This window comes from Hyperoodon ampullatus, assembly GCF_949752795.1.
Source record: "Hyperoodon ampullatus genome assembly, chromosome: 14".
Lineage (NCBI taxonomy): Eukaryota > Metazoa > Chordata > Mammalia > Artiodactyla > Ziphiidae > Hyperoodon > Hyperoodon ampullatus.
This window is the reverse complement of record NC_136927.1, coordinates 37,648,018-37,669,165: the sequence shown is the minus strand read 5'-3', so window position 1 is coordinate 37,669,165 and position 21,148 is coordinate 37,648,018. Positions and strand designations below refer to the sequence as shown.

The window sequence follows — 21,148 nt, the reverse complement described above, 5'->3', positions numbered from 1 at the left end:
TATAATATTTTCCCAAAGAAATTAATTTAAGTGATGACAAATTTTCTAAATTTCTTAATATACAATAGTCATGTTTGCCTACATTTTTTTTTCTGAGCCAATAGGTCTGTGTTTCATGGCTCTTGAATTTATTTCTGTGTGCCAGTCCCCACACAGCCAGGGAAGAAGAATGCTTTTATAGAGAGGAAAAGGAAGTTGGGAGGGCTATCATAAACAAAGATTCCATGGCTTAAGCTGAGTCCTTGCCAGGAAAGAAGAAGATTCTTTCTTCTTCCTTTTGGGCTCTGCTATCATTACAGCATGTGAGAGCTTCCCTGGCTGGTCTCCTAACTCTATTTAATTGAGGTTCTGTTTATTAATTTTTTTTAACAACACAAAACATTCATTCCTATATGGCAGCAATCAGTAGAGCTGAATGGTTGCTGCCTCCTTGGGAGATGCATGGCTCTCCGGTTTGCCCCTGAGGAACCTGGCCAACTTATCTCGTTTGTTACTTGCTTGGTCTCTACAGGCTCTGAGTTTGCAACCTCTGGAATAAAAACAAGATTATCTCAACTTATCTAAATATTAATGGCGTAATACACGTTATTTCCAATGTAAACAATAAAAAAGTTTTAACATCCAGAACTTTAATCTACTTTGGTAAATTTGTTAAAGGTCTGTGTATCAATCAGTTAGTTAATCCATGTGAAACTGATACTTCATGACTGTGTTTCCTAGTTTGACATATCATACTACACAGTGATCATTTGATGAGGCTGTAAGGATTATACTCATTTCTTATCAATGGCAATTTACAGAAGGATAACATGGCACTTACCATTTTAAATTATATTTAAACCACTTTGTAAGTTAAATTACAATCAATCTGACATGTAACCATATTTAAAATAAATAGTTTGGGAATAATCTACATACAGAAAATTTAATTACTGCCAAGTTTAGAAAAATAAATCATAAGTTTTACCTAAAGAGATAAGTCGGATCTTATCTTTAGATTTTTTATTGAAGTATGTTGACTTACAATATTATATTAGTTTCAGGTGTACAACATAGGTGATTTAATACTTTTATACATTACAAAATGATCACCACGATAAAGCTAGTTACTACCTGTCACCATAAAAACTATTGCTTGTTATGTTATTGACTATATTCTCTATGCTATACATTACATCCCTGTGACTCATTTATTTTATAGCTAAAACTTTGTGCCTCTTAATCCCCTTCAAGTATTTCATTTCTCCCCCCTCTGGCAACTACCAGTTTGTTTTCTGTATCTATGAGTCTCTTTATGTTTTGTTACTTTTTGTTCATTTACTTGTATATTTTAGATTCCATATGTAAGTGAAATCATATGGTATTTGCTTTTTCTGTCTGACTATCACAAGACCCACTAGTTCCATCTATTTTGTCACAGTTGTCAAGATTTCATTACTTTTTATGGCTGAGTAATATTCCACATATGTGGAATGAATATATGTATAAAATCCATTCATCTATGGATGGGCACTTAGGTGGGTCCCATATTTTGGCTATTGTTAATAGTGTTGCAATGCATATATCTTTTCAAATTAGTGTTTTTGTTTTCTTCAGATAAACACTCAGAAATGGAATTGCTGGATTGTATAGTAGTTCTTTTTAATTTTTTGAGGAACCTCCATACTGTTTTCCATAGTGACTGCACCAATTTACATTCCCACCAACAGTGCATGAGGGTTCCCTTTTCTCCACATCCTTGCCAACACTTGATATTTGTTGTCTTTTAAATAATAGCCATTCTGATAGGTGTGGGTTGATATTTCATTGTGGTTTTGATTTGCATTTCCTTGATTATTACTGATGTAGAGCATCTTTTTATCTATCTATTGTCCATCTGTATGCCTTCTTTGGAAAAATGTCTATTCAGGTCCTCTGCCCATTTGTTAATCGAGTTGTTTGCTTTTTTGCCCTTGAGTTGTATGAGCTCTTTATATACTTTGGATATTAACCCTTTTCAGATATATCTTTGGCAAATATCTTTTCCCATTCAGTAGACTGCCTATCTGTTTTGTTAAAGGCTTCTTTCACTGTGCAAAAGGTTTTTATTTTGATGCAGTCCCATTTGTTTACTTTTGCTTTTGTTGCCCTTAGCCTAAGGATACAGATTCAAATAAATACTACTTAGATCAGTGTCAAAGACCATACTGCTCTATGTTTTCTTCTGGGAATTTTATGGTTTTTAGGCCTTATATATAAGTCTTAGTTCTATGCTGAGTTTATTTTTGTATATAGCGTGAGATTCTGTTGCACATAGCTGTCCAGTTTTCCAAAACCATTAATTGAAAAGATTGTCTTTTCTGCATTGTATAGTCTTAACTTTTTTGCTGTAGTTTAATTGACCAAGTAAGTGTGGGTTTGTTTCTGGACTCTATTCTGTTACATTGATTTTGTCTGTGTTTGTGCCAGTGCCATATTGTTTTGATTACTATAGCTTTGTAGTATAGTTTGTTGAAATCAGGAAGCATGATGCTTCCAGCTTTGTTTTCTTTTTCTCAAGATAGTTTTGGCTAATTGGGGTCTTACCATGCGAATTTTAGAATTATTTTTTCAAGTTCTGTGAAAAATGTCATTGATGTTTTGATAGGAATTGCATTAAATCTATAGATTTCCCTCGGAGTCTGGTCATTTTAACAATGTTAATTCTTCCAATCCATGTTTTTGTTGTCATCAGTTTCTTTCATCAGTGTGTCAGTTTTCGGGATACAAGTTTTTTACCTCTTTGGTTAGGATTATTTCTAGGTGTTTTATTCTTTTTGACGCAATTGTAAATGGGATTGTTTTCTTAATTTTTCTTTCTGATAGTTAATTGTTAGTGTATAGAAATGCAACAGAACCCATACAGTTCAAACCTGGGTTGTTCAAGGGTCAACTGTATTTGCTTTATGTATTAGGTGCTCTTATGTTGGCTGCATATATATTTATAATTGTTATATCTTCTTGTTGGCTTGATTCCTTTATCATTATGAAATGTCTTTCTTTGTCTCCTGTTACTCTCTTTGTTTTTTTTTATCTTTATTAAAAAATTTTTATTTTATTTATTTTAGGCTGTGTTGTGTCTTCGTTACTGCACACGGGCTTTCTCTAGTTGCGGCGAGTGGGAGCTACTCTTCATTGCAGTGTGCAGGCTTCTCATTGTGGTGTCTTCTCTTGTTGTGGAGCAAGGGTTCTAGGCGTGTGGGCTTCAGTATTTGTGGTGCGTAGGCTCAGTAGTTGCGGCTCACGGGCTATAGAGTGCAGGCTCAGTAGTTGTGGCGCCCGGGCTTAGTTGCTCCGCGGCATGTGGGATCTTCCAGCACCAGGGCTCAAACCTGTGTCCGCTGCACTGGCAGGCAGATTCTTAAACACTGTGCCACCAGGGAAGCCCCGCTCTTTGTTTTAAAGTCTATTTTGTCTGATATATGTATTGTCTCACCAGCTTTTTTTTTTACTTCCATTTATATGGAATACTTTTTTCCATCCCCCAACTTTTTCAGTCTGTGTGTGACTTTAGATCTGAAGTGAGCCTCTTGTAGGCAGGATATAATGGGTCTTGTTTTTTTTTTATCCATTTAGCTACTCTGTGTCTTTTGATTAGAATACTAATCCATTTATATTTAAAGTAATTATTGCTAAGTATGTAGTTATTGCCATTTTGTTGTTTTCTGATTGTTTTTGTAGTTCCTTTTTTGTTCCTTTCTTCTTTTTTTCCTCTCTTCCCTTGTGATTTGATGACCATGTTTAGTATTATGCTTGAATTTCTTTCACTTTTCTGTGTGTGTACCTATTATAGGGTTTTGGTTTGTGGTTATCATAACATATATATATATATATATATATATTTTAAGTTGATGATCTCTTAAGGTCAAATGCATTCTAACCACCCTATATTTTTACTGTTCCTCCCCATGTTTGTTGTTTTTGATGACATATTTTACATATTTTTCTTTTGCATATCCATTAACTACTTATTGTGGGTATAGATGATTTTATTACTTTTGCTTTTTAACATTCCTACATAAGTGGTTCCTTATCTTGGAGAAGTGGCCTAATGTAGGAGATGTCCTATGAACCCAGCAGCACACTCCCCTCTGGTCACCAGAGTTATATGCTCTAGGGTTGAATGCTCTAGGGTTCCCCCCTCTGTGGGCTATGTGAGCCCTTCTGTTGTGGCATGGCCAACTACCGTGGGTGCACTGGTCGTCAAGGCTGGCCCCCAGACTGGTTGGCTGACACTTCCTGTCTCATGTAATGGTTGCCAGCCTGTAGCCAGGGCTGGTTCCTGATGTGGCTGGCCATGTGGCCTGGGATGTTCCAGGGCTGATCTTGGCCCACTGATGGGTGAAGCTGGATCCTGGGATAGCTGGCCATGGGGACTGGGGCACCTGGAGCTGGGGTTGGCCCACCAATGATTGGGGTCATCTTTAGATTTAATTTAACCCTGAAATTCCTTATTATTCCTTCTTTATATTCCAGAGATGTTGTTTTTTTATTTATTCATTCAATACATATTTAACAAACATTTACCATGTACCAGGTACTCTTCTAAGTGCTTTGATAAAGAATTTAAAAGTTATCACTAATTTTTGTTGTTGTTTTATTGAGATATAATTGAAATATAATTATCACTGTTTTCCTAAAAAAACAAAACCCAGCAGTTTTTCAGGTCAAACTCTTAATACACTAGCATGCATATCAAAATATTTAGACATAAATTCTGGGGTTTTCATTGCAGAAAAGCTTTTGGTAATGGATTTAACTTTTTTTTTTAATAGATAGGAGGTTTTAAGATTTCTATTCATCAACTTTGGAAAGTTAACTTTTTTTAGCAATTTGTTTATTTCATTCAAAATGTCATAAAGTTATTTTTTGACATAAAGTTATTAATAGTTTCATTATTGCTATTTTAATGTCTGTAGGGTTTATAACAATATACACTTTTTTATTCTTGATATTTTTAATATGTTTATTCTTTTTTTCTTGGTAACTCTTCCTAAGAGTTAACCAATTTTATAAATCTTTTCAAAACCAGTTTTGGTTTTACTGATACTCTCTCTTGTGTATTTGCTCTCCATTCCATTGATGCCTACTGTTATCTTTATTATTTCTTTCCTTGTACATTCCTTTGACTTAATTTGCTATTTTTTTTTCAGCTTCTTGAGATGGAAGTTTATGTCCTTACTTTTAAGCCTTCCTTCTTTTCCAATATCTGCATTAAAAGTATAAATTTCCAACTAAGCACTCCTTTTAGGTACATTTTACAGATTTTGATATGTCATATTTTATTATCATTAAGTTCAAAATATTTTTTATTTGCCTTTTGATTCTTCTCTGGCCCATAGATTACATAGAAATGTATCGGTTAGTTTCCTGATAGTTGAGGTGGGTTTCTCCTTGTCTTCTTGTTAATGATTTCTAGCTTAATTCCACTGTGGTCAAAAAGTATACTCTGACTTTTGAAATTTCTGGAGGTTAGTAAACATTCCAAATGCAATGGAAGAGAATGTGAGTTATATCATTGTTGGGGAAAGTGTTTTATCTATGTCAATTAGGATTTAAATTCTATTAAATCTATCATATTCTATCATTAATTTACAGAAATTATAGAAATTCTACTTGTATTTCATTTTAATTAAAAATGAAGCAAGCCCTTTCTATAGGCAATAAATTCTTATGTGTTTTAACATTCAGAAAGAATCATCTCATTCATCAATCATATGATTAATTGATCTACTTTCCCATTTTCCTTCTTTGAAGTATATTTTAGTTAGAGATTAACAAGGAGTAGCTATGTAGGTTTTTGTTTATTTAAATCAACTGTTTTGATCTATAATTTACCTAGAATACAATTCACACATTTTATGTGAAAGTTTACTAAGTTTTAGAACATTTCTACCACCTCAAAAATTTCCATTTGTCCTTTCCTAGTCAATACCCACCCATCCCCACCCTGAGCCCTAGGTAGACACTAATTTGCTGTCAGTAGCCATTTTATTTCTCTTTCCTAGGGTTTCACAGAAATGGAATAATATAAGATGCACTCTTTTGTGTCTGGTTTCTTTTACTCAGGATGTTTTTGAGATTCATTCATACTGTTTTGTGTATTACTTCTTCATTCCTTTTTTTTTTTTTTTTTTTTTTTTTTTTTTTTTTTTTTGCGGTACGCGGGCCTCTCACTGCTGTGGCCTCTCCCATTGCGGAGCACAGGCCCCGGATGCACAGGCTCAGCAGCCATGGCTCACGGGCCCAGCCGCTCTGCAGCATGTGGGATCTTCCCAGACCAGGGCACGAACCCGTGTCCCCTGCATCGGCAGGCGGACTCTCAACCACTGCGCCACCAGGGAAGCCCTTCATTCCTTTTTATTGCTGAGTTAGGTAGTGTTTTATTTTTTAGATCTATTTCTCAATTTTCCATTGGCTTCAAACTTCACTGCATAAAACTTTAAATCTCATATCCAGTTTAAAGGTTGTGTTTTATCTTCTTGAAAACATGATAATCTTAATATCACATTATCAGATTAATTCTGAGCCTCCCAAACCATAAATCCTTAAGCAATATCTTCTTCAAGTTGCAAGAGTTAAGAGTCTAAACTTTTGTCTGAATTAAAACAATTGTTTTTACCTTGATACCCCAAACTTTCTATCATTTTGTAAACTCATACAGAAATATTATATAATCTGTTCCCCTTATATAGGCAGTGCACAACTAGTCATTTATACTTGCTAACATTCCTTAATCTGTTGGAGAATATTTTTTTCATAGCACTGATTTTTCCATAGATATGAATATATGTATATACATATATCTGTGTGTGTGTGTATGTATGTATATATGTATATAAGTTTTCTCTCAGGTGAGACACACTCTTTTGTTCCAATCATATGAGGCAAAGATGGTAAGATCATGTTTGCACATATGTGGGAAATAATTTCTGGAAGATTATACACCAAACAGTTATCAGTGTTGACCTTCAGGGAGTGACAATGTGATAAGAAATTTGAAGAAATTTTTCTGTTCATAAGAAATTTTTCTGTTAGTAAGATTGTGCGTTGCCTGAACTTTTACTCTGAACATGCTTTGTTTGGGGAATTAAAAAAACTTTAAAAAATCGTTTTACTTGGGGAAAATAAAAGACTTGATTTAAACAAGAAAATGGGGCTTCCCTGGTGGCGCAGTGGTTGAGAGTCCGCCTGCCGATGCAGAGGACACGGGTTCGTGCCCCTGTCTGGGAAGATCCCACATGCCGCGGAGTGGCTAGGCCCGTGAGCCATGGCCACTGAGCCTGCGCATCCGGAGCCTGTGCTCCGCAATGGGAGAGGCCACAACAGTGAGAGGCCCACATACCGCAAAAAAAAAAAAACAAAAAAAAACCAAACAAGAAAATGAAAATTGTCCATAAACATTTAAAACTGTTTACATACATGTGTATATGTATGTCTTGTTCACCATTGTATCCTTTTGGTCTAAGAATAGTGCCTAAGAAATAATGAGAACTTAGCAAATATATATTGAATGAATGAATGAATGAATACTATTATATAAGTTTGGATTTAATGTAAATGTGGTTTTGTTTTTCTAAATTGATATTGTATTATAAGATTTTTATTGCAAAAATATTCTGAAAGTATTGCTTTTATCATATTCCATCACATGGAAGTAACAATTCTGTCGACAGCATATAGTTGAATTCTGGGTTTTTTATCCATTTTGCCAATCTAGTTCTTTTGATTGGGGAATTTCATTCACTTACATTTAAAGCAATTACTGATAAACTTAGTTAAAAAAAAAAAGATGACTTACTATTGCCATATTGTTAATTGATTGCTTGATGTCACAGCTTTTGTGTCCCTCAGTTCATCCCTTACTGCCTTCCTCTGTATTTAGTTGATTTTTTGTAATGATGTGTTTTGATTTTCTTTTCGTTTCCTTTTGGGAATATTCTGTAGATAATTTCTTTTTTTTTTTTCTTTTTTTTTTTTTTTTTTTTTTTTTTTGTGGTACGCGGGCCTCTCACTGTTGTGGCCTCTCCCGTTGCGGAGCACAGGCTCCGGATGCGCAGGCTCAGCAGCCATGGCTCACGGGCCCAGCCGCTCCGCGGCATACGGGATCCTCCCAGACCGGGGCACGAACCCGTATCCCCTGCATCGGCAGGCGGACTCTCAACCACTGCGCCACCAGGGAGGCCCTGTAGATAATTTCTTTGTGATTACCATGGGGATTACATATAACATTCCAAATTATAACACTTCATTTTATTTTTTTTATTTTTTATTTTTTATTTTTTTTTGCGGTACGCGGGCCTCTCACTGTTGTGGCCTCTCCCGTTGCAGAGCACAGGCTCTGGACGCACTGTCTCAGCGGCCATGGCTTACGGGCCCAGCCACTCCGTGGCATGTGGGATCCTCCTGGACTGGGGCACGAACCCGTGTCCCCTGCATCGGCAGGCGGACTCTCAACCACTGCGCCACCAGGGAAGCCCAACACTTCATTTTAAACTAATAACAACTTAACTTCATTCACATACAAAACCCTACTGTTTTCCAGTTCCCTTGCACCTTCCTATATTATGTTATTGATTTGACAAACTATATCTATACATATTGTCTACCCATTAACATAGATTTATAAGTATTTTTTATGCTTTTGTGGTTTCCATACAGTGAAAGAATGAAAAGTGAAGTTATGAACCAAAGTTATAAAAATACTGTTTTTATATATGTCTTTGTATCTATCTTTATTAAAGAACTTTATACTTTTATATTTAAGTTACTCTCTAATGTCCTTTCATTTCAACTTGAACTCCTTTTAGCATTTCTTGTAGGGAAAGTCTAAGGATAATGAACTCCCTCAGTTTTGGGTTTTTTTTATCTAAGAATGTCCTAATTTGTCCTTCATTTTAAAAAAACTTTTAAATTTATATTGGAGTATAGCTGATTAACAATATTTTGATAGTTTCATGTGCACAGTGAAGCAACTCAGCCATACATATTCTCCCTGATTTTTGATGGACAGTTTTGCTAGATATAGAATTTTTGTTTGACAGTTTTTTCTGCCTTATCACTTTAAATATATAATCTCACTGCCTTCTGGTCTTCAATCCACTGGTAATCTTATTAAAAATTTCACCTGATGAGTCACTTTTCTCTTGCTACTTTTAAGATGCTCTCTTTGTCCTTGTCTTCTGTAGTTTGATTGTAATGTCTCTCTGTGGGTGTCTGGGTTTTCCTACTTGGAGTGCATTGAGCCTCTTGTATTTGTCTCTCCATGCCTTTCCTCAAATTTGAGAAGTTTTTAGCCATTATTATTTCAGGTAAGTTCTATGCTCCATTTTCTCTCTTTCTTCTCCTTCTGATATTCCCATAATGTGTATATTGGTCTCTTTGATTGTGCCCCATAAGTTTCTTAGGCTCTGTTCATTTTTTTTCTTGTATTTTTCTTTTTGCTCGTCTGATGCAATAATTTTAGATGACTTGTCTTCAAGTTTACTGATTCTTTCTTCTGCCTACTCAAGTCTGCTGTTGAGTCCATTTGTGAAGTTTTCAATTCAGTTATTGTATTTCTCAGGTCCAGAATTTCTGTTAGGTTCTTTTTATAATTTGTATCTCTTTGTTGATATTCTCATTTTGTGCATATATTATTTTCCTGATTTGCTTTAGTTCTTTGTGTTTTCCTTTAGCTCTTTCAGTGTATTTAAGACAGTCATTTAAAAATCTTTGTCTAGTAACTGCAGCCTATGTCTCTTTAGGGTCAGTTTCTGGAGATTCATGTTGTTACTTTGAATAGACTGCTTCTCTTTTTCTTTGTAGACCTTGTGATCTGTTGTTTAAAATTGGATATTTAAAAAAAATTAGCCTCCTCTCTCAGTCTTTGCAGCCTGGCTCCATGCAGGGAAATACCTTCAATAATCTGCTCAGTACAAAGACTTAAGGTCTTCTCTGGCATGTGTCTTTCCTGGTCCTGTGCATGTGCTTTTTTTTTTTTCCTAGTTTTGGCTGCTCTTTCACATTTTAACTTTCTTATAAGTCTGCTTCTTCTGGGGGACTTAAATGTTCTATTCTTTCTTTGTCTGTAGTCTCTAATCCCTAGGTAACCACAGGTCTACAGTTTCCACACACTGTGACATCTGCCACTGTTTTCAGATACCTCCAATATGCCAGCATACCCACCTGAGCTCCAAGTTAGTCAAGACACAAACCAGTGCCTAAGGCCGCTTCCAGACAAGCCAGAACGTTGCACACATGTTTCAATCTTTTTCATCTATCCCAGGGTGGGGCTGGGAATTGGGTGGCTTCCTCTGACTACACTGTACCACATCAGAGAGCAGGTGGTGCAAGAATAAGCAAAAACACCACAAAATTTCTTACCATTTTGGTTATGACTTTTTATTGTTTGGGCATTTGTTGGTTGCTGTGGATTTGTGACTCTTTTCTAAATTCCTACAAGACCATCTTAGTCTATTGTTGTTTACTTGATGTTTTTGTGAGGGGAAAAAGGCCCTGGAGCTTCCAAGACTGACTTCTTGCACCTCTTGAGGTACCTTAATTTAAAAAATAATTTCCCCAAATATTCAGGAATTAAATTATCTTCTTTTATCTTGTTGTAATAATAATAACAGTAATTTTATTGAGCACCTACTATATACCAGGCACTGTTATACACACTTGACCTTTTAAAATAATTAATTTGAACTTTACTACATTCTAGGTAGTATTATTATACCCTTTTCATAGGTGAGAAAACTGAGGCACAGAGAGTAACCTACTGTCCATGTGGAACTAAGACAGACACATGGGGAATAAAATTTTAAGTCTTCAGTAAGTAACACGAATGCTCTTCATGGTTTTATGAGACTTAAGAGGAGGGGGTTACAGTAGACCAGAAGAATTTGGCTGGATCATACCTCCCCCCAAGTTCTCTTGGCGCTATAAATGCTTTAAAATGGGATCTCAGACCTCACAGTGGAATGTGACTGTGGTAGTGGATTGGCCAAATTAGTGCCCCTTTCCTTTGAATCAGGAAATAACATGTAGTGTACGATCCTAACCAGGAAGGCAAGAGAGGTCCAAACCCAGCCCTGTGGTGGGTGAATAATCAAGGGGATGAAGTGAAGTGGAGTTTCAGAGAGATGACAGACTTAACCCGTCGTGCAGCCAACGTCTTCACACAGACCTGTGGCCTCCAGGAGGGAGACCATCTAGCCTTGATTCTGCCTCGAGTGCCTGAGTGGTGGTTGGTGATTGTGGGCTGCATCCGAACAGGTCAGTGACCCAAGCAGACCTTTGGGCTCACCTAGAGCCAGTTTGTCCTGAAATATTAGGTGCTTTCTCTTCCCCCCAATTTTTCTTCTTCAGTCTTTCTTTTTCTCAGACTCACTCAAATATTATTTTACTCCTTCTCATCCACTCTCTCCCTTATACTCACACCCTCTCAAACACAATGTCATAATTCTCTCTCTCTCAGACACGCACACACACACACACACACACTTTCTCTTACACGGTCTAAGACATTCTTGTTTTTTTTAATAAGATTCATCGATTGTTAACGTTTTGCCATATTCGAGCCCTCTCTCCCAGTGAGTCATTTAAGAATCAGTTGCAGACACTGTGACACCCATAAACACCACATAAACACTGGAGCATGCATCTGCTAAGATCCAGGACATTTCCTTCACATAACCACAGTAGAGTTATCACACAAGAAATTTAACACTGATGCAATAGAGTTACCTGATAAACATCCATCGTCAAAGTTCCTCGATTGTCCCAATAATGTCCTTTATAAAATTTATTTGGTTTAAATAAAATATCCAATGCATTGCATTTAGTTGTTATATCTCCTCCATCTCCTTTAATCTAGAATGTTTCTCTACATTCTACACTGTCTACATGACGATGACAATTTTGAAGCGTTTAAGTCAATTGTTTTGCAGAAGGTCCATCAAAATTTGTATTTCTGACTCCTTCTTCATGATTATCTTCAGGTTACACATTTTTAGCCCAGATACTAGAAGGGCAATATTGTGTCTTCCTTGGTGCATCACATTGGGCATATATAAAGTTGGTTTGCCCTACTATCACTGATATTGTTGTATCACTTCAGAAAGGTAGTATCCACCTTTGTAAAGGTACCTTTTCCTTTTGTAGTTAGTAAGTAATCTGTCATGTAATATTTATGAGACTGTGTGAATATCCTGTTCCCCAACTGTCTTTCACCTTATGGTTTGAGAATCCACTGATGATTCTTGACTGAATTGAATATTTTAATGGTGGTCTTTCACTAGGATTTTCAACTTATATCATTCATTCTACATGTATTAGTTGGCATTCTTCTATAGAGATTTTCCTTTCCCTTTTAATTGCTTATCTATGCATTAATCTCTATAATCAGTATGAGACTCATGGAGTATTTTTTGAATCACTTCAGTTGTTGTATAATGCATGCTCATACTACAAAATGTCATGCTCTTGCTCACATATCCTCTGTCTCATGTTTTCTCATGAATAGTTGATTAATCCATCAAGATCAAGAATTAACTGCAGTGGCTGAGGGAGTATAGAGAAACCATGCCACCTGTATAGTGAAGAGATGGTCCATGAGAAACCCAAGACATGAGTTGAGACCTCTGGGATAAGAAGAATTAAAGAGGAGTAGAAGCAAAGGACGAAAATTCCAAGAATGGTCACAGCACGTAGAAATGCTTAGAGTCAGGAGTAGCCTATACGAAGAATGGTCTTCTTGAAATAGAGAATAGAGTTGTGCAAGAGAAAGATGAAGAGTGAGCAGTGCCCTCAAAGTCAGGATGGGGAGTGTGGTGTTTTCCTGGAGAGACGGTCCAGGTGTTAGTGAAGAGAAGAAATGTGGAGGGGAAAATGTCAGTGCTCTGTGGAACTAAGCGGGCTAATAATACGGAAGGTGGGTAGTAGGAAGATTCAGGACAGGGCATCTGGTGGAGAAATTAGAATACAATAGGGGCACACAAAGACTTGAGCTAATTGTTGGTGATGGAAGATGGAAGGAAAAGTAGAAAAGTTCAGAGGACATTGTAATTAACTTTGGGTATGACTAACGAAGGAAAGAGAGGAAATGCAAGATGACACAAGGAATGATGACAAGAGATGACAAGAGATTCACGATGACAGAGAAGGAAGTAGAGGAGAAAAATGGGAGCAGGGAGGCAGTGTCAGGGACACTGTCCTACTTGTATCTTTCCCAGATCCTGTGTAAATTTGTATAAAGAAGGACTCACCTGTCTACTGGCTGGATCCATTTAGAGTAGAAATTATTAGGGCAGGCTTTTCAAATTTTAATGTGCATAGAAATCCCTTGGAGATCTTGTTAAAATGCAGACTCTGATTCAGTAAGTTTGGGGTGGGGTGTGAGATTCTGTGTCCTAGGCGGTGTTGATGCTGTGGACCATCCTTTGCATACCAAGAAGTTAGGGGATTTCTATGCATATAAACCAGGTCTGACAGCCAAGGTTGTGAGGCTGTGAAAGAGATACCAGAACAAGCAGTTTCTTTCTCATCCCTAGGGATCGTCTTCATGCCAGGGACCACCCAGATGAAGGCCAAGGACATTCTCTACCGACTACAAGTGTCTAAAGCCAAGGGCATCGTGACCACAGATACCCTTGCCCCAGAGGTGGATTCTGTCGCTTCTGAGTGTCCTGCTCTGAAAACCAAGCTCCTGGTATCTGACCACAGCCGTAAAGGGTGGCTGGACTTCCGATCACTGATTAAGTGAGTTTCTGGTCTGATGAATGTGCTTTCTGAGGAATGGCAGGAGAAAGCCACTCACTGTCAAGTGCTGGTAGAGAAGAAGCCAGTGGGAGGAAGCTCACCAGGTCTGAGCTTCTCTTCACAGCTATGTCACTGATTTGCTGTGCAACCTTGGGCTAGTTCCTTCTCCTCTCTTGGCTGCAGTTATTTTATGTATAAAATGAGGAAATTGAACTCCTATGGCTCTCTCACTAAAATATAATCACCCCTGTGCAAAGGAGATGTGTAAAGTCAGAGGGTTATTGTGTTGCATTTTCCTTGTAGGTGGGGAATCTGAATATTATTTTTATGTAAATAATTAGCAATTAAAGAAGTTGAACAAAAGGTTAAGATGAATTTTTAAGGAGAAACTTGAGACTGAGAAGAAAATGACAGGCAGCTTTGGGAGCAAACACTTTCCATGTCCCAGGGGGTGGGTGTCTATAGGGACACCTTGAAGGAAAAGTTAGGGAAGTGTTGAAGGTAAGAAAGACCCCTCCACCTCCAAAACTCTGATTCTGCAAGCCTTCAGGCATTTTTCATATCACACACAAACCATGCTGGATTTGTTTTCTTGAAGTACTTCCACAGTTTTTAAAGCTCTTTACTTCAACCCCCAAGGGCAAATATTACAGTGAAATCACATCTTATGCTAGATTCTAAAGTCAGAGAATTACATTAAAATAGCTTAAACAAAGAATACTCATTAAAACTCACCTAAATTGTCCAGACTCAGTATGGTCTCATTTCTCCACAAGAGCCAGTGCTCCCTCCAGCACTGGGATTACTTGCAGCCTCTCTGACTGAGTACTATAGGAAGCTTGCATTTACAATTGTAATAGGCCCAAGAAAGAGACTCTCAGCCAAGGAGAAGCTCCCCAAGGACCAAGGCAGACGGAGGGAGCTACGGATTCTACCTTCTACCTGTAGCTCATGCTAGGGCAGATGTACATATATATATTCCTTACACTCTCATTCTCCCTAGCTTTCTCTTTCCCACCCCTCAACACCAAGTTTATGAGGTTACATTCCCATGAAGCTAGTCTGTGTAAAATACAGGGTTAGCAGTGTGACTAAAAGCATAGTGTATGGATCACACTGTCTGAGTTTGAATCTTGGCTCTGCAACTTGCTGGCTATATGTCTTCAGGTAAGTTACCTAACCTCTCTGAGCCTCAGTTTCCTCATCTACAAAATGGGCATAAAAGCAGTTCTTTCCTCTTAGGGTTTCTCTGAAGATAGAATGAGTTCTTATTTGTAGATCATTTACAGCATTGTCTGGAATCATTGGCAATACTATTTCAATGTTTATTAAATTAAAAATAATACATCATATTTTCCCCACTTTTTAAAATGAAGGAATGTCAGTCCACCTATCCAAGTCACCCATAAACTTTGTTTGGTGCCTAATACTGGGAGTTGCAAACCCCAGTTTTCTGACTCCAAGCCTCATATTGTTTCTTTTGCTTCCCCAGAGGATGGAAAAACAGGAAACATGACTTCTGTCCTTTTGTATTGAATCCCTTTGCAGGTCAGAATCCCCAGTTCACACCTGTATTAAGTCAAAGACCCTGGACCCAATGGCCATCTTCTTCACCAGTGGGAGCACAGGCTTCCCCAAGATGGCAAAGCACAGCCATGGACTTGCTTTGCGATCCTTCTTCCCTTCATGGTAGGAGAGAGGGCACCAGCTTAGGAGCCGGGCCACAGATCTGGGGTGAAGTGTGTATGTATATGTTTATGTGCTGGGAAAAGAACTCCTGGTGGAATTGACCCCATGCTGTTTATCCTTTCTGCTCTCTTTGGTTCAGACCCCTAAGGGTGTGAGAAGTATAGACTATGTATGAGTGTTTGCTGACAGAGGCATCTGAATGACAAAGGAGGCACATTTGGGTCCTGCCTGAGCACCTACACAGGAGGCATGGAGGAGATGTGGGTGGAAACAGCAGGCATTCTGCAAACCACACAAGTGACAAGCCCCTGTGTCCCTGTCAGTAGTTCCAGGGTTTGGTGGGGAAAGATAAAATGCTCCAGCAACGTGACCTTACGTGACAGGTCCTCTCCTCTCCTTGATTGTGGACAAATCCGGCATAGAGTTTCCCAGTCATGAACTGTTAGGGAAAAATAATACCTGGAACTAAGCCACACCAAGCCACTGCCCTAACCTGGAACAAACATAGAGGCTGAAGCTGGGTTAACCATTTAATCAGTTTTAAACCAAACTCTTCTCCCTTCTCCCCGTCCCCCAACTAGTAATATTCAAACCAGACCACGTTCTATATACTTTGTACCTTATTAACCAGACCATGGGGACAGAGAAGGCCTTTCGTAGATAGTTGGTATCTGTGCTAATGATAACAACTGAGTAGCAAAATCCTGGAGGAATGGGGGTGGAGAGAAGGGAAGGATAGTATAGTAGTCAGAATAGTATCTGAGGCTAACTGTATTTTGGAGTTAGCAGGAAATTACTGCAGCTGAAGACGTCTGATGTCCTCTGGTGCCTGGCAGACACAGGCTGGATTCTGGCTGTCCTGGAGTCCTTGCTTGAACCATGGACAGCGGGGTCTACAGCCTTTGTCCATCATCTGCCCCAGTTTGACCCCAAGGTCATTGTGCAGGTAAGAAGACGAAGCTTTCGATATCAACAAACTCCCAGAAAAAACTCATTTCGAGTTCAAAACCTGGATCCAACTGAGAAATTACTTAATTTAGCAAAGAAGCCTCTTAGCATAATATAACCCTGGCTCTGGGTTTCTCAAATGTGAAGGACTGAATCAATCATTGTATCAGAATTACATCAAGATGTAACTTTGAAGAAAACACATATTCCAAGCCTTTCCCTAGACCTATGGATCAGACTTTGTGGACCTGGGAACCAGAATATAGATTTTGAGAAATGAAAGCAAACAGAACAAGCTCAGGTCTCCTGATCCTGGATCCTGGCTCTACCAGGGCCAGGTAGCTGGTATGTGAATGTTGTATTTGTGTGGCTACTCAATTTAATGACGTATTTAGAAACAAAGGCGTTGGAATATGACAGATCTAGTTTCGTATCCCATGACTGACATTTATTAGTGGTTTGCTTACCACTCTGAGCTTCAGTTTCCTTATCTGTAAAATGAGAGTCTTAATGTTTACTATCTCCACAAAATTGTTGGTAATATTAATGAGATGACATAGGAAAGGTGTGTAAAGTGCTTAGCCCTGAAACTAGCACAGAGAGAACGCTCAATAAATGGTAGCAGTTGCTGTTATGCATACACCATGGTAATAAAAGGTCACCTGCGTGAACTCCTTCAACGTATTTCTCTTCACTTAAAAATTGTCTTTGTGTCTCCACTCACTCCCCTGCTTTCTGTCTCAGAGGCAGACCTGCCCCTTCACCTCTCAGCATCCAACTCCCTCCCGACACCTGCGGCCGATCCTGCTCTTTTCCCTGCCCTTCTGTTTGGAGCCCCTCTCTATTAATCTTTAACTCATTAAACCTTTTCTGCTGTATTTTCAATCTCTCACTTTTCATTGACTCGACTCCCTCAGTCCATAAACATATTCAAAGCTACTCATCCTAAGAACACCTGCCCTTCACCCTGGTGCACCTCGGACCAGCCCCGCCTCTCCTCCCTTAAGGTCAGATTGCTCCACAGAACATTCTCCACTTGCTACAGCTGCCGCCTGTTCCCCCAGCTCACCCCTGAACACTGCAGTCATCCAAGGCTCTGCCCTCAACTTTCCCTCCCCTCTGAGCAGCTTCCTTTACTTCCATTTCTCCTTCAGGTACATCCACTCAGGTGGCTCTCAAAACTTTCCAGTCTTCTCTCTCCAGGCTAGTTCCCCCCTGTTTTTTTGCTGGTTGGTTGAGTTCATCTGATCATCCCTCCAACACCTGAAACTGTACCTCTCATTTCTCATTCCCTGCCCCTATGTCAATATCTGCCTCTCCATCATTATTTTCTGCCTGCATCCTGCCAGTCTCTGAGGCATAGAACTGCACAAACCACAATGAATCCACCTCTCTCCTTCCCCCACCAGGTCTAATTCTCCTTCCCCTACAAGGGGTGTCCCCAAACTCTCAGTGTATTTTAAGCTTGAATTATTTCAAAGAATTGAGTCTACAAATTTACCCCAAACCCTGCATTTGAAAGTTCAATTGTTTAATTTACTTTACAATTATTACTTTCTTGAATTTTTAAAAATAAACTTTTTAAATTACTTGGTTTCAGTCTCTCCTATTGAAGACGGGAGATAGTGACTAAAATGAAAAATGTTACATTAAAAATTTACTATTCAAAGTCACAAAACAAAACTTTCCCTTCATTCCCTCCCTACCCATCCCCTCAACTTAGACTTTCTTGTGTTGTGCCAATAGTACCCGACACATGCCATGTACGGAATTCATGCTCAATTTAGGTATACTGAAAGAATTAACAGATGAATAAATGGGCTCTTCTAGAGGAGAGGTCAGAGTTAAAATGCTAATAACAAATCTATATTTTAAATCTTAATTGTAAAAATAAATTTTTTTCTCTCCTAACTCTCTAGACTTTATTCAAATACCCTATTACCCAATGCTTTGCTGCGCCCTCTGTATTTCGAATGATTCTGCAGCAGAATTTCACCAGGTATGGTAGAAGTGGCTGTGGTTGGTAACAGGAATCTTCGGGTAGGATTTTAAGTAATCTGATGCACTGTGGTCTGACTGATTTTAGTTATGGTTCTTTGAGGATACTGTGTGTGTGTGTGGAGGGGTAAATATAGGTGGTGATATTTAGCAGCTAGTCTAATTGGTTCTTTAAACAGGATTCAGAGAACCAAATGAAACACTGAGTGAGCCTTGAATCATTGTGGGTTTTTACTTTTATAAACATTTTGTTGTGAAATAAACATACAGAAAACTATATAAGATATGCATTTACAGATTAATGAATTGTCCAAAATAAAACACTTATGCAACCGCTCACCCAAAGCACAAAGATAGAACATGGCCAGTGGCTCCAGAGACCTCCTCATGCCTCTCCATCTCCACTAAAGGAATCCACTGTCTTGGCTTTTATGCTGTTCATTTCCTTATTTTCCCTCATAGCTTACATAAGAAATATCCCTAGACAAATTACTTTACTTGCTTTTGAACTTCACGTAATCGTACATTATTCCGTAATATCTGGCTTCTTTTTTCAACATTATGTTTCTAAGAAGTGTCCGTGTTGTTAAATAATGCTGGAGTTAATTTTCATTGCTGTATAACATTACATTTTATGAAAGTAGCACATTTTTAATCAGTTCTATTATTGGGCATTTGGGTAGTTTTCAGTTTGGGACTATTGATGATTAATGCTGCATTGAATTTTTGAACATGTACATAAATATGTAAACACACATTGCTGTAGATCTTCTCTGGGAGAGGAATTGCTTGGTCACACTGACATTGCACCCTACTACCTTATTTTCCAAAGTATTGAACCAAGGTATGCTCCCCCTAGCAGGGTTGGTGAATTCCCATTGTTCCACATCTTTGGCAATATTTGTTTTTGTCAAAGTTTTAATTTTTGCCAATCTGATGGGTATATAGTATCACACTGTAATTTTGATTTTGCATTTCCCCATGTTTGTGGATTAATTTTTAGCTCACCTGAACTCTGTTCTTTGAATCTTATGTTTGTTTATGTATCTTTTAGTGACTCTGAAATTGAAATGGCTACTTCAAAATCAGAGCTAACATGTTTTAGACATATAAGACTTAAAATATCAAGGAGTTCCATTTGTGAAGATAACTGAAATACAGCTTGATTTTATTCATGAACCCTCAATCTGACAGAATTATGTTTCCAACTGTATATCAAAGCTCATATTACAGCTACTTGTTGCAACGTTCTTGAGATGGTGGGTAAACCCCATAAAAATTCAACCAGGGCATGAATATTGACTCTATTGGAGACTCTGCCCATATTATGTACTTTGGATAAAGCTCAAGAAGAATGAGGAACATACCCTCAATGAAGCCAGCCGTCCTGTCCATCACTACAGGCTCTGTATATACGAGGAGAGGGTGACAAGGGATTCTGCCACCTCCCTCATCCCTACAAGCTGGCTCAGCTCAGCCCCGTGCAAGGTGGTACTAAGACCCCAATCACTTCTACCTATTTCCTCCAGGGAATCCGTCATTATTTTGTGATGGTTTTTGTATTACTTATGGAAATCTTCATGGGGAAAATAGATGAGAGGATTTACATCGCACAACGTACCTAGCAAACTACTGCAAATGTTCACAGCAGACTCTTCCATTCTCTCCCAAATTCCTACTCTCAGGGCTGTTACCTGTGATCCTTCTTCTCTTTACTTACATGAATCCTGGTCTTCCTTGATGTCCCGAGCAATTCATTTCCAACCCCTAATTTGCGTTCTCCAGCCAGAAACACAAAAGGCCTTCAGTTCACATAAGCCCACTCTTCCCAGAAGGCAGTACAGTTCTATTACCATCCTAGCATATCCTTGGGATCTTATCCCTCAGCCCTTATGGTTTATAAAAATAACCCTCTTAGCCACATAGAATGCTTAGAATGTGTTCCAAGCACACTTTTTTTCCCTCTTGTTACATCAACATCCATATTCAATCCTGATCTCCCTGATTTAACCCATTAGCCTCACCACCACCTACCCCTGCCAGATGAGTTAACAGTTACCAACAGGAAATGACTTCCACTTGGACTTGACCATCAGTAAAATGCCCAGAAGGCAAGTAAGGAAGCGAAGAAGCAGAAGGATGAACGATCCAGATGACAATGCTCTGCGCTCTCCCTGGGCCTGGGGCAGAACGCCCAAGCCCAGTCTGCGGGGACTCTGTTGACACCTTGCCTTCCCCTCAGTCTCAGGTTCCCCACCCTGGAGCACTGCTGTACTGGTGGGGAGGCTCTGCTGCCCGAGGAGCAAGAGCTGTGGAGAAGACAGACAGGCATTCTGCTCTACCAGGCCTACGGACAGTCAGAAACGGTAGGTGCATGGTCCCTGTTGGCCAGTCAGGATGTGCTCGTCCACTGAGCCCAGCAGATGAGCTGAATCCTGCTATGAGTGTGTGCAGAGGCCCCACTGTGCACACAGCATTGCTCAAATCCAAGGGGAGGCTCCAGAGCTCTAGGCTCATTTGTCCCAAATAAATTTGCAGAAAAGACAATTGCAGCTCATCAACTTGTCAAAAGACCAATGTGCTGAAAAGTATTGGACAAACTTAGTAAGGGATCTAAGGACATGGTGCCACTGTACTTGTGATAATTAGTTTAAGGGAACCCAGGAGGGGCACTGGCATAGAAGGTACTCTCCGGGAACATGGAAGCCACCACTGCAAGTCCTGTCCACTTCACCGTCCCTTCCTAGGCAGC

The 21,148-nt window shown here is 38.8% G+C and overlaps 1 protein-coding gene across 2 annotated transcripts in view; it reads left to right on the top strand.

Annotated features, from left to right (window-relative positions):
• The window catches only part of LOC307063319 (acyl-coenzyme A synthetase ACSM1, mitochondrial), a gene marked incomplete at both ends in the record, with an annotated part of 37,599 nt that overhangs the window by 2,792 nt on the left and 13,659 nt on the right, over positions 1-21,148 (top strand). The window contains 6 exons of one of the 2 annotated variants that reach the window (XM_079719378.1): positions 11,067-11,277; positions 13,554-13,761; positions 15,310-15,450; positions 16,237-16,396; positions 18,318-18,397; positions 20,639-20,762. In XM_079719378.1, the coding sequence (XP_079575504.1) occupies positions 11,067-11,277; positions 13,554-13,761; positions 15,310-15,450; positions 16,237-16,396; positions 18,318-18,397; positions 20,639-20,762 (924 nt within the window). The remainder of the gene's footprint in view (positions 1-11,066; positions 11,278-13,553; positions 13,762-15,309; positions 15,451-16,236; positions 16,397-18,317; positions 18,398-20,638; positions 20,763-21,148) is intronic. The other variant, XM_079719377.1, reaches the window with a different exon arrangement.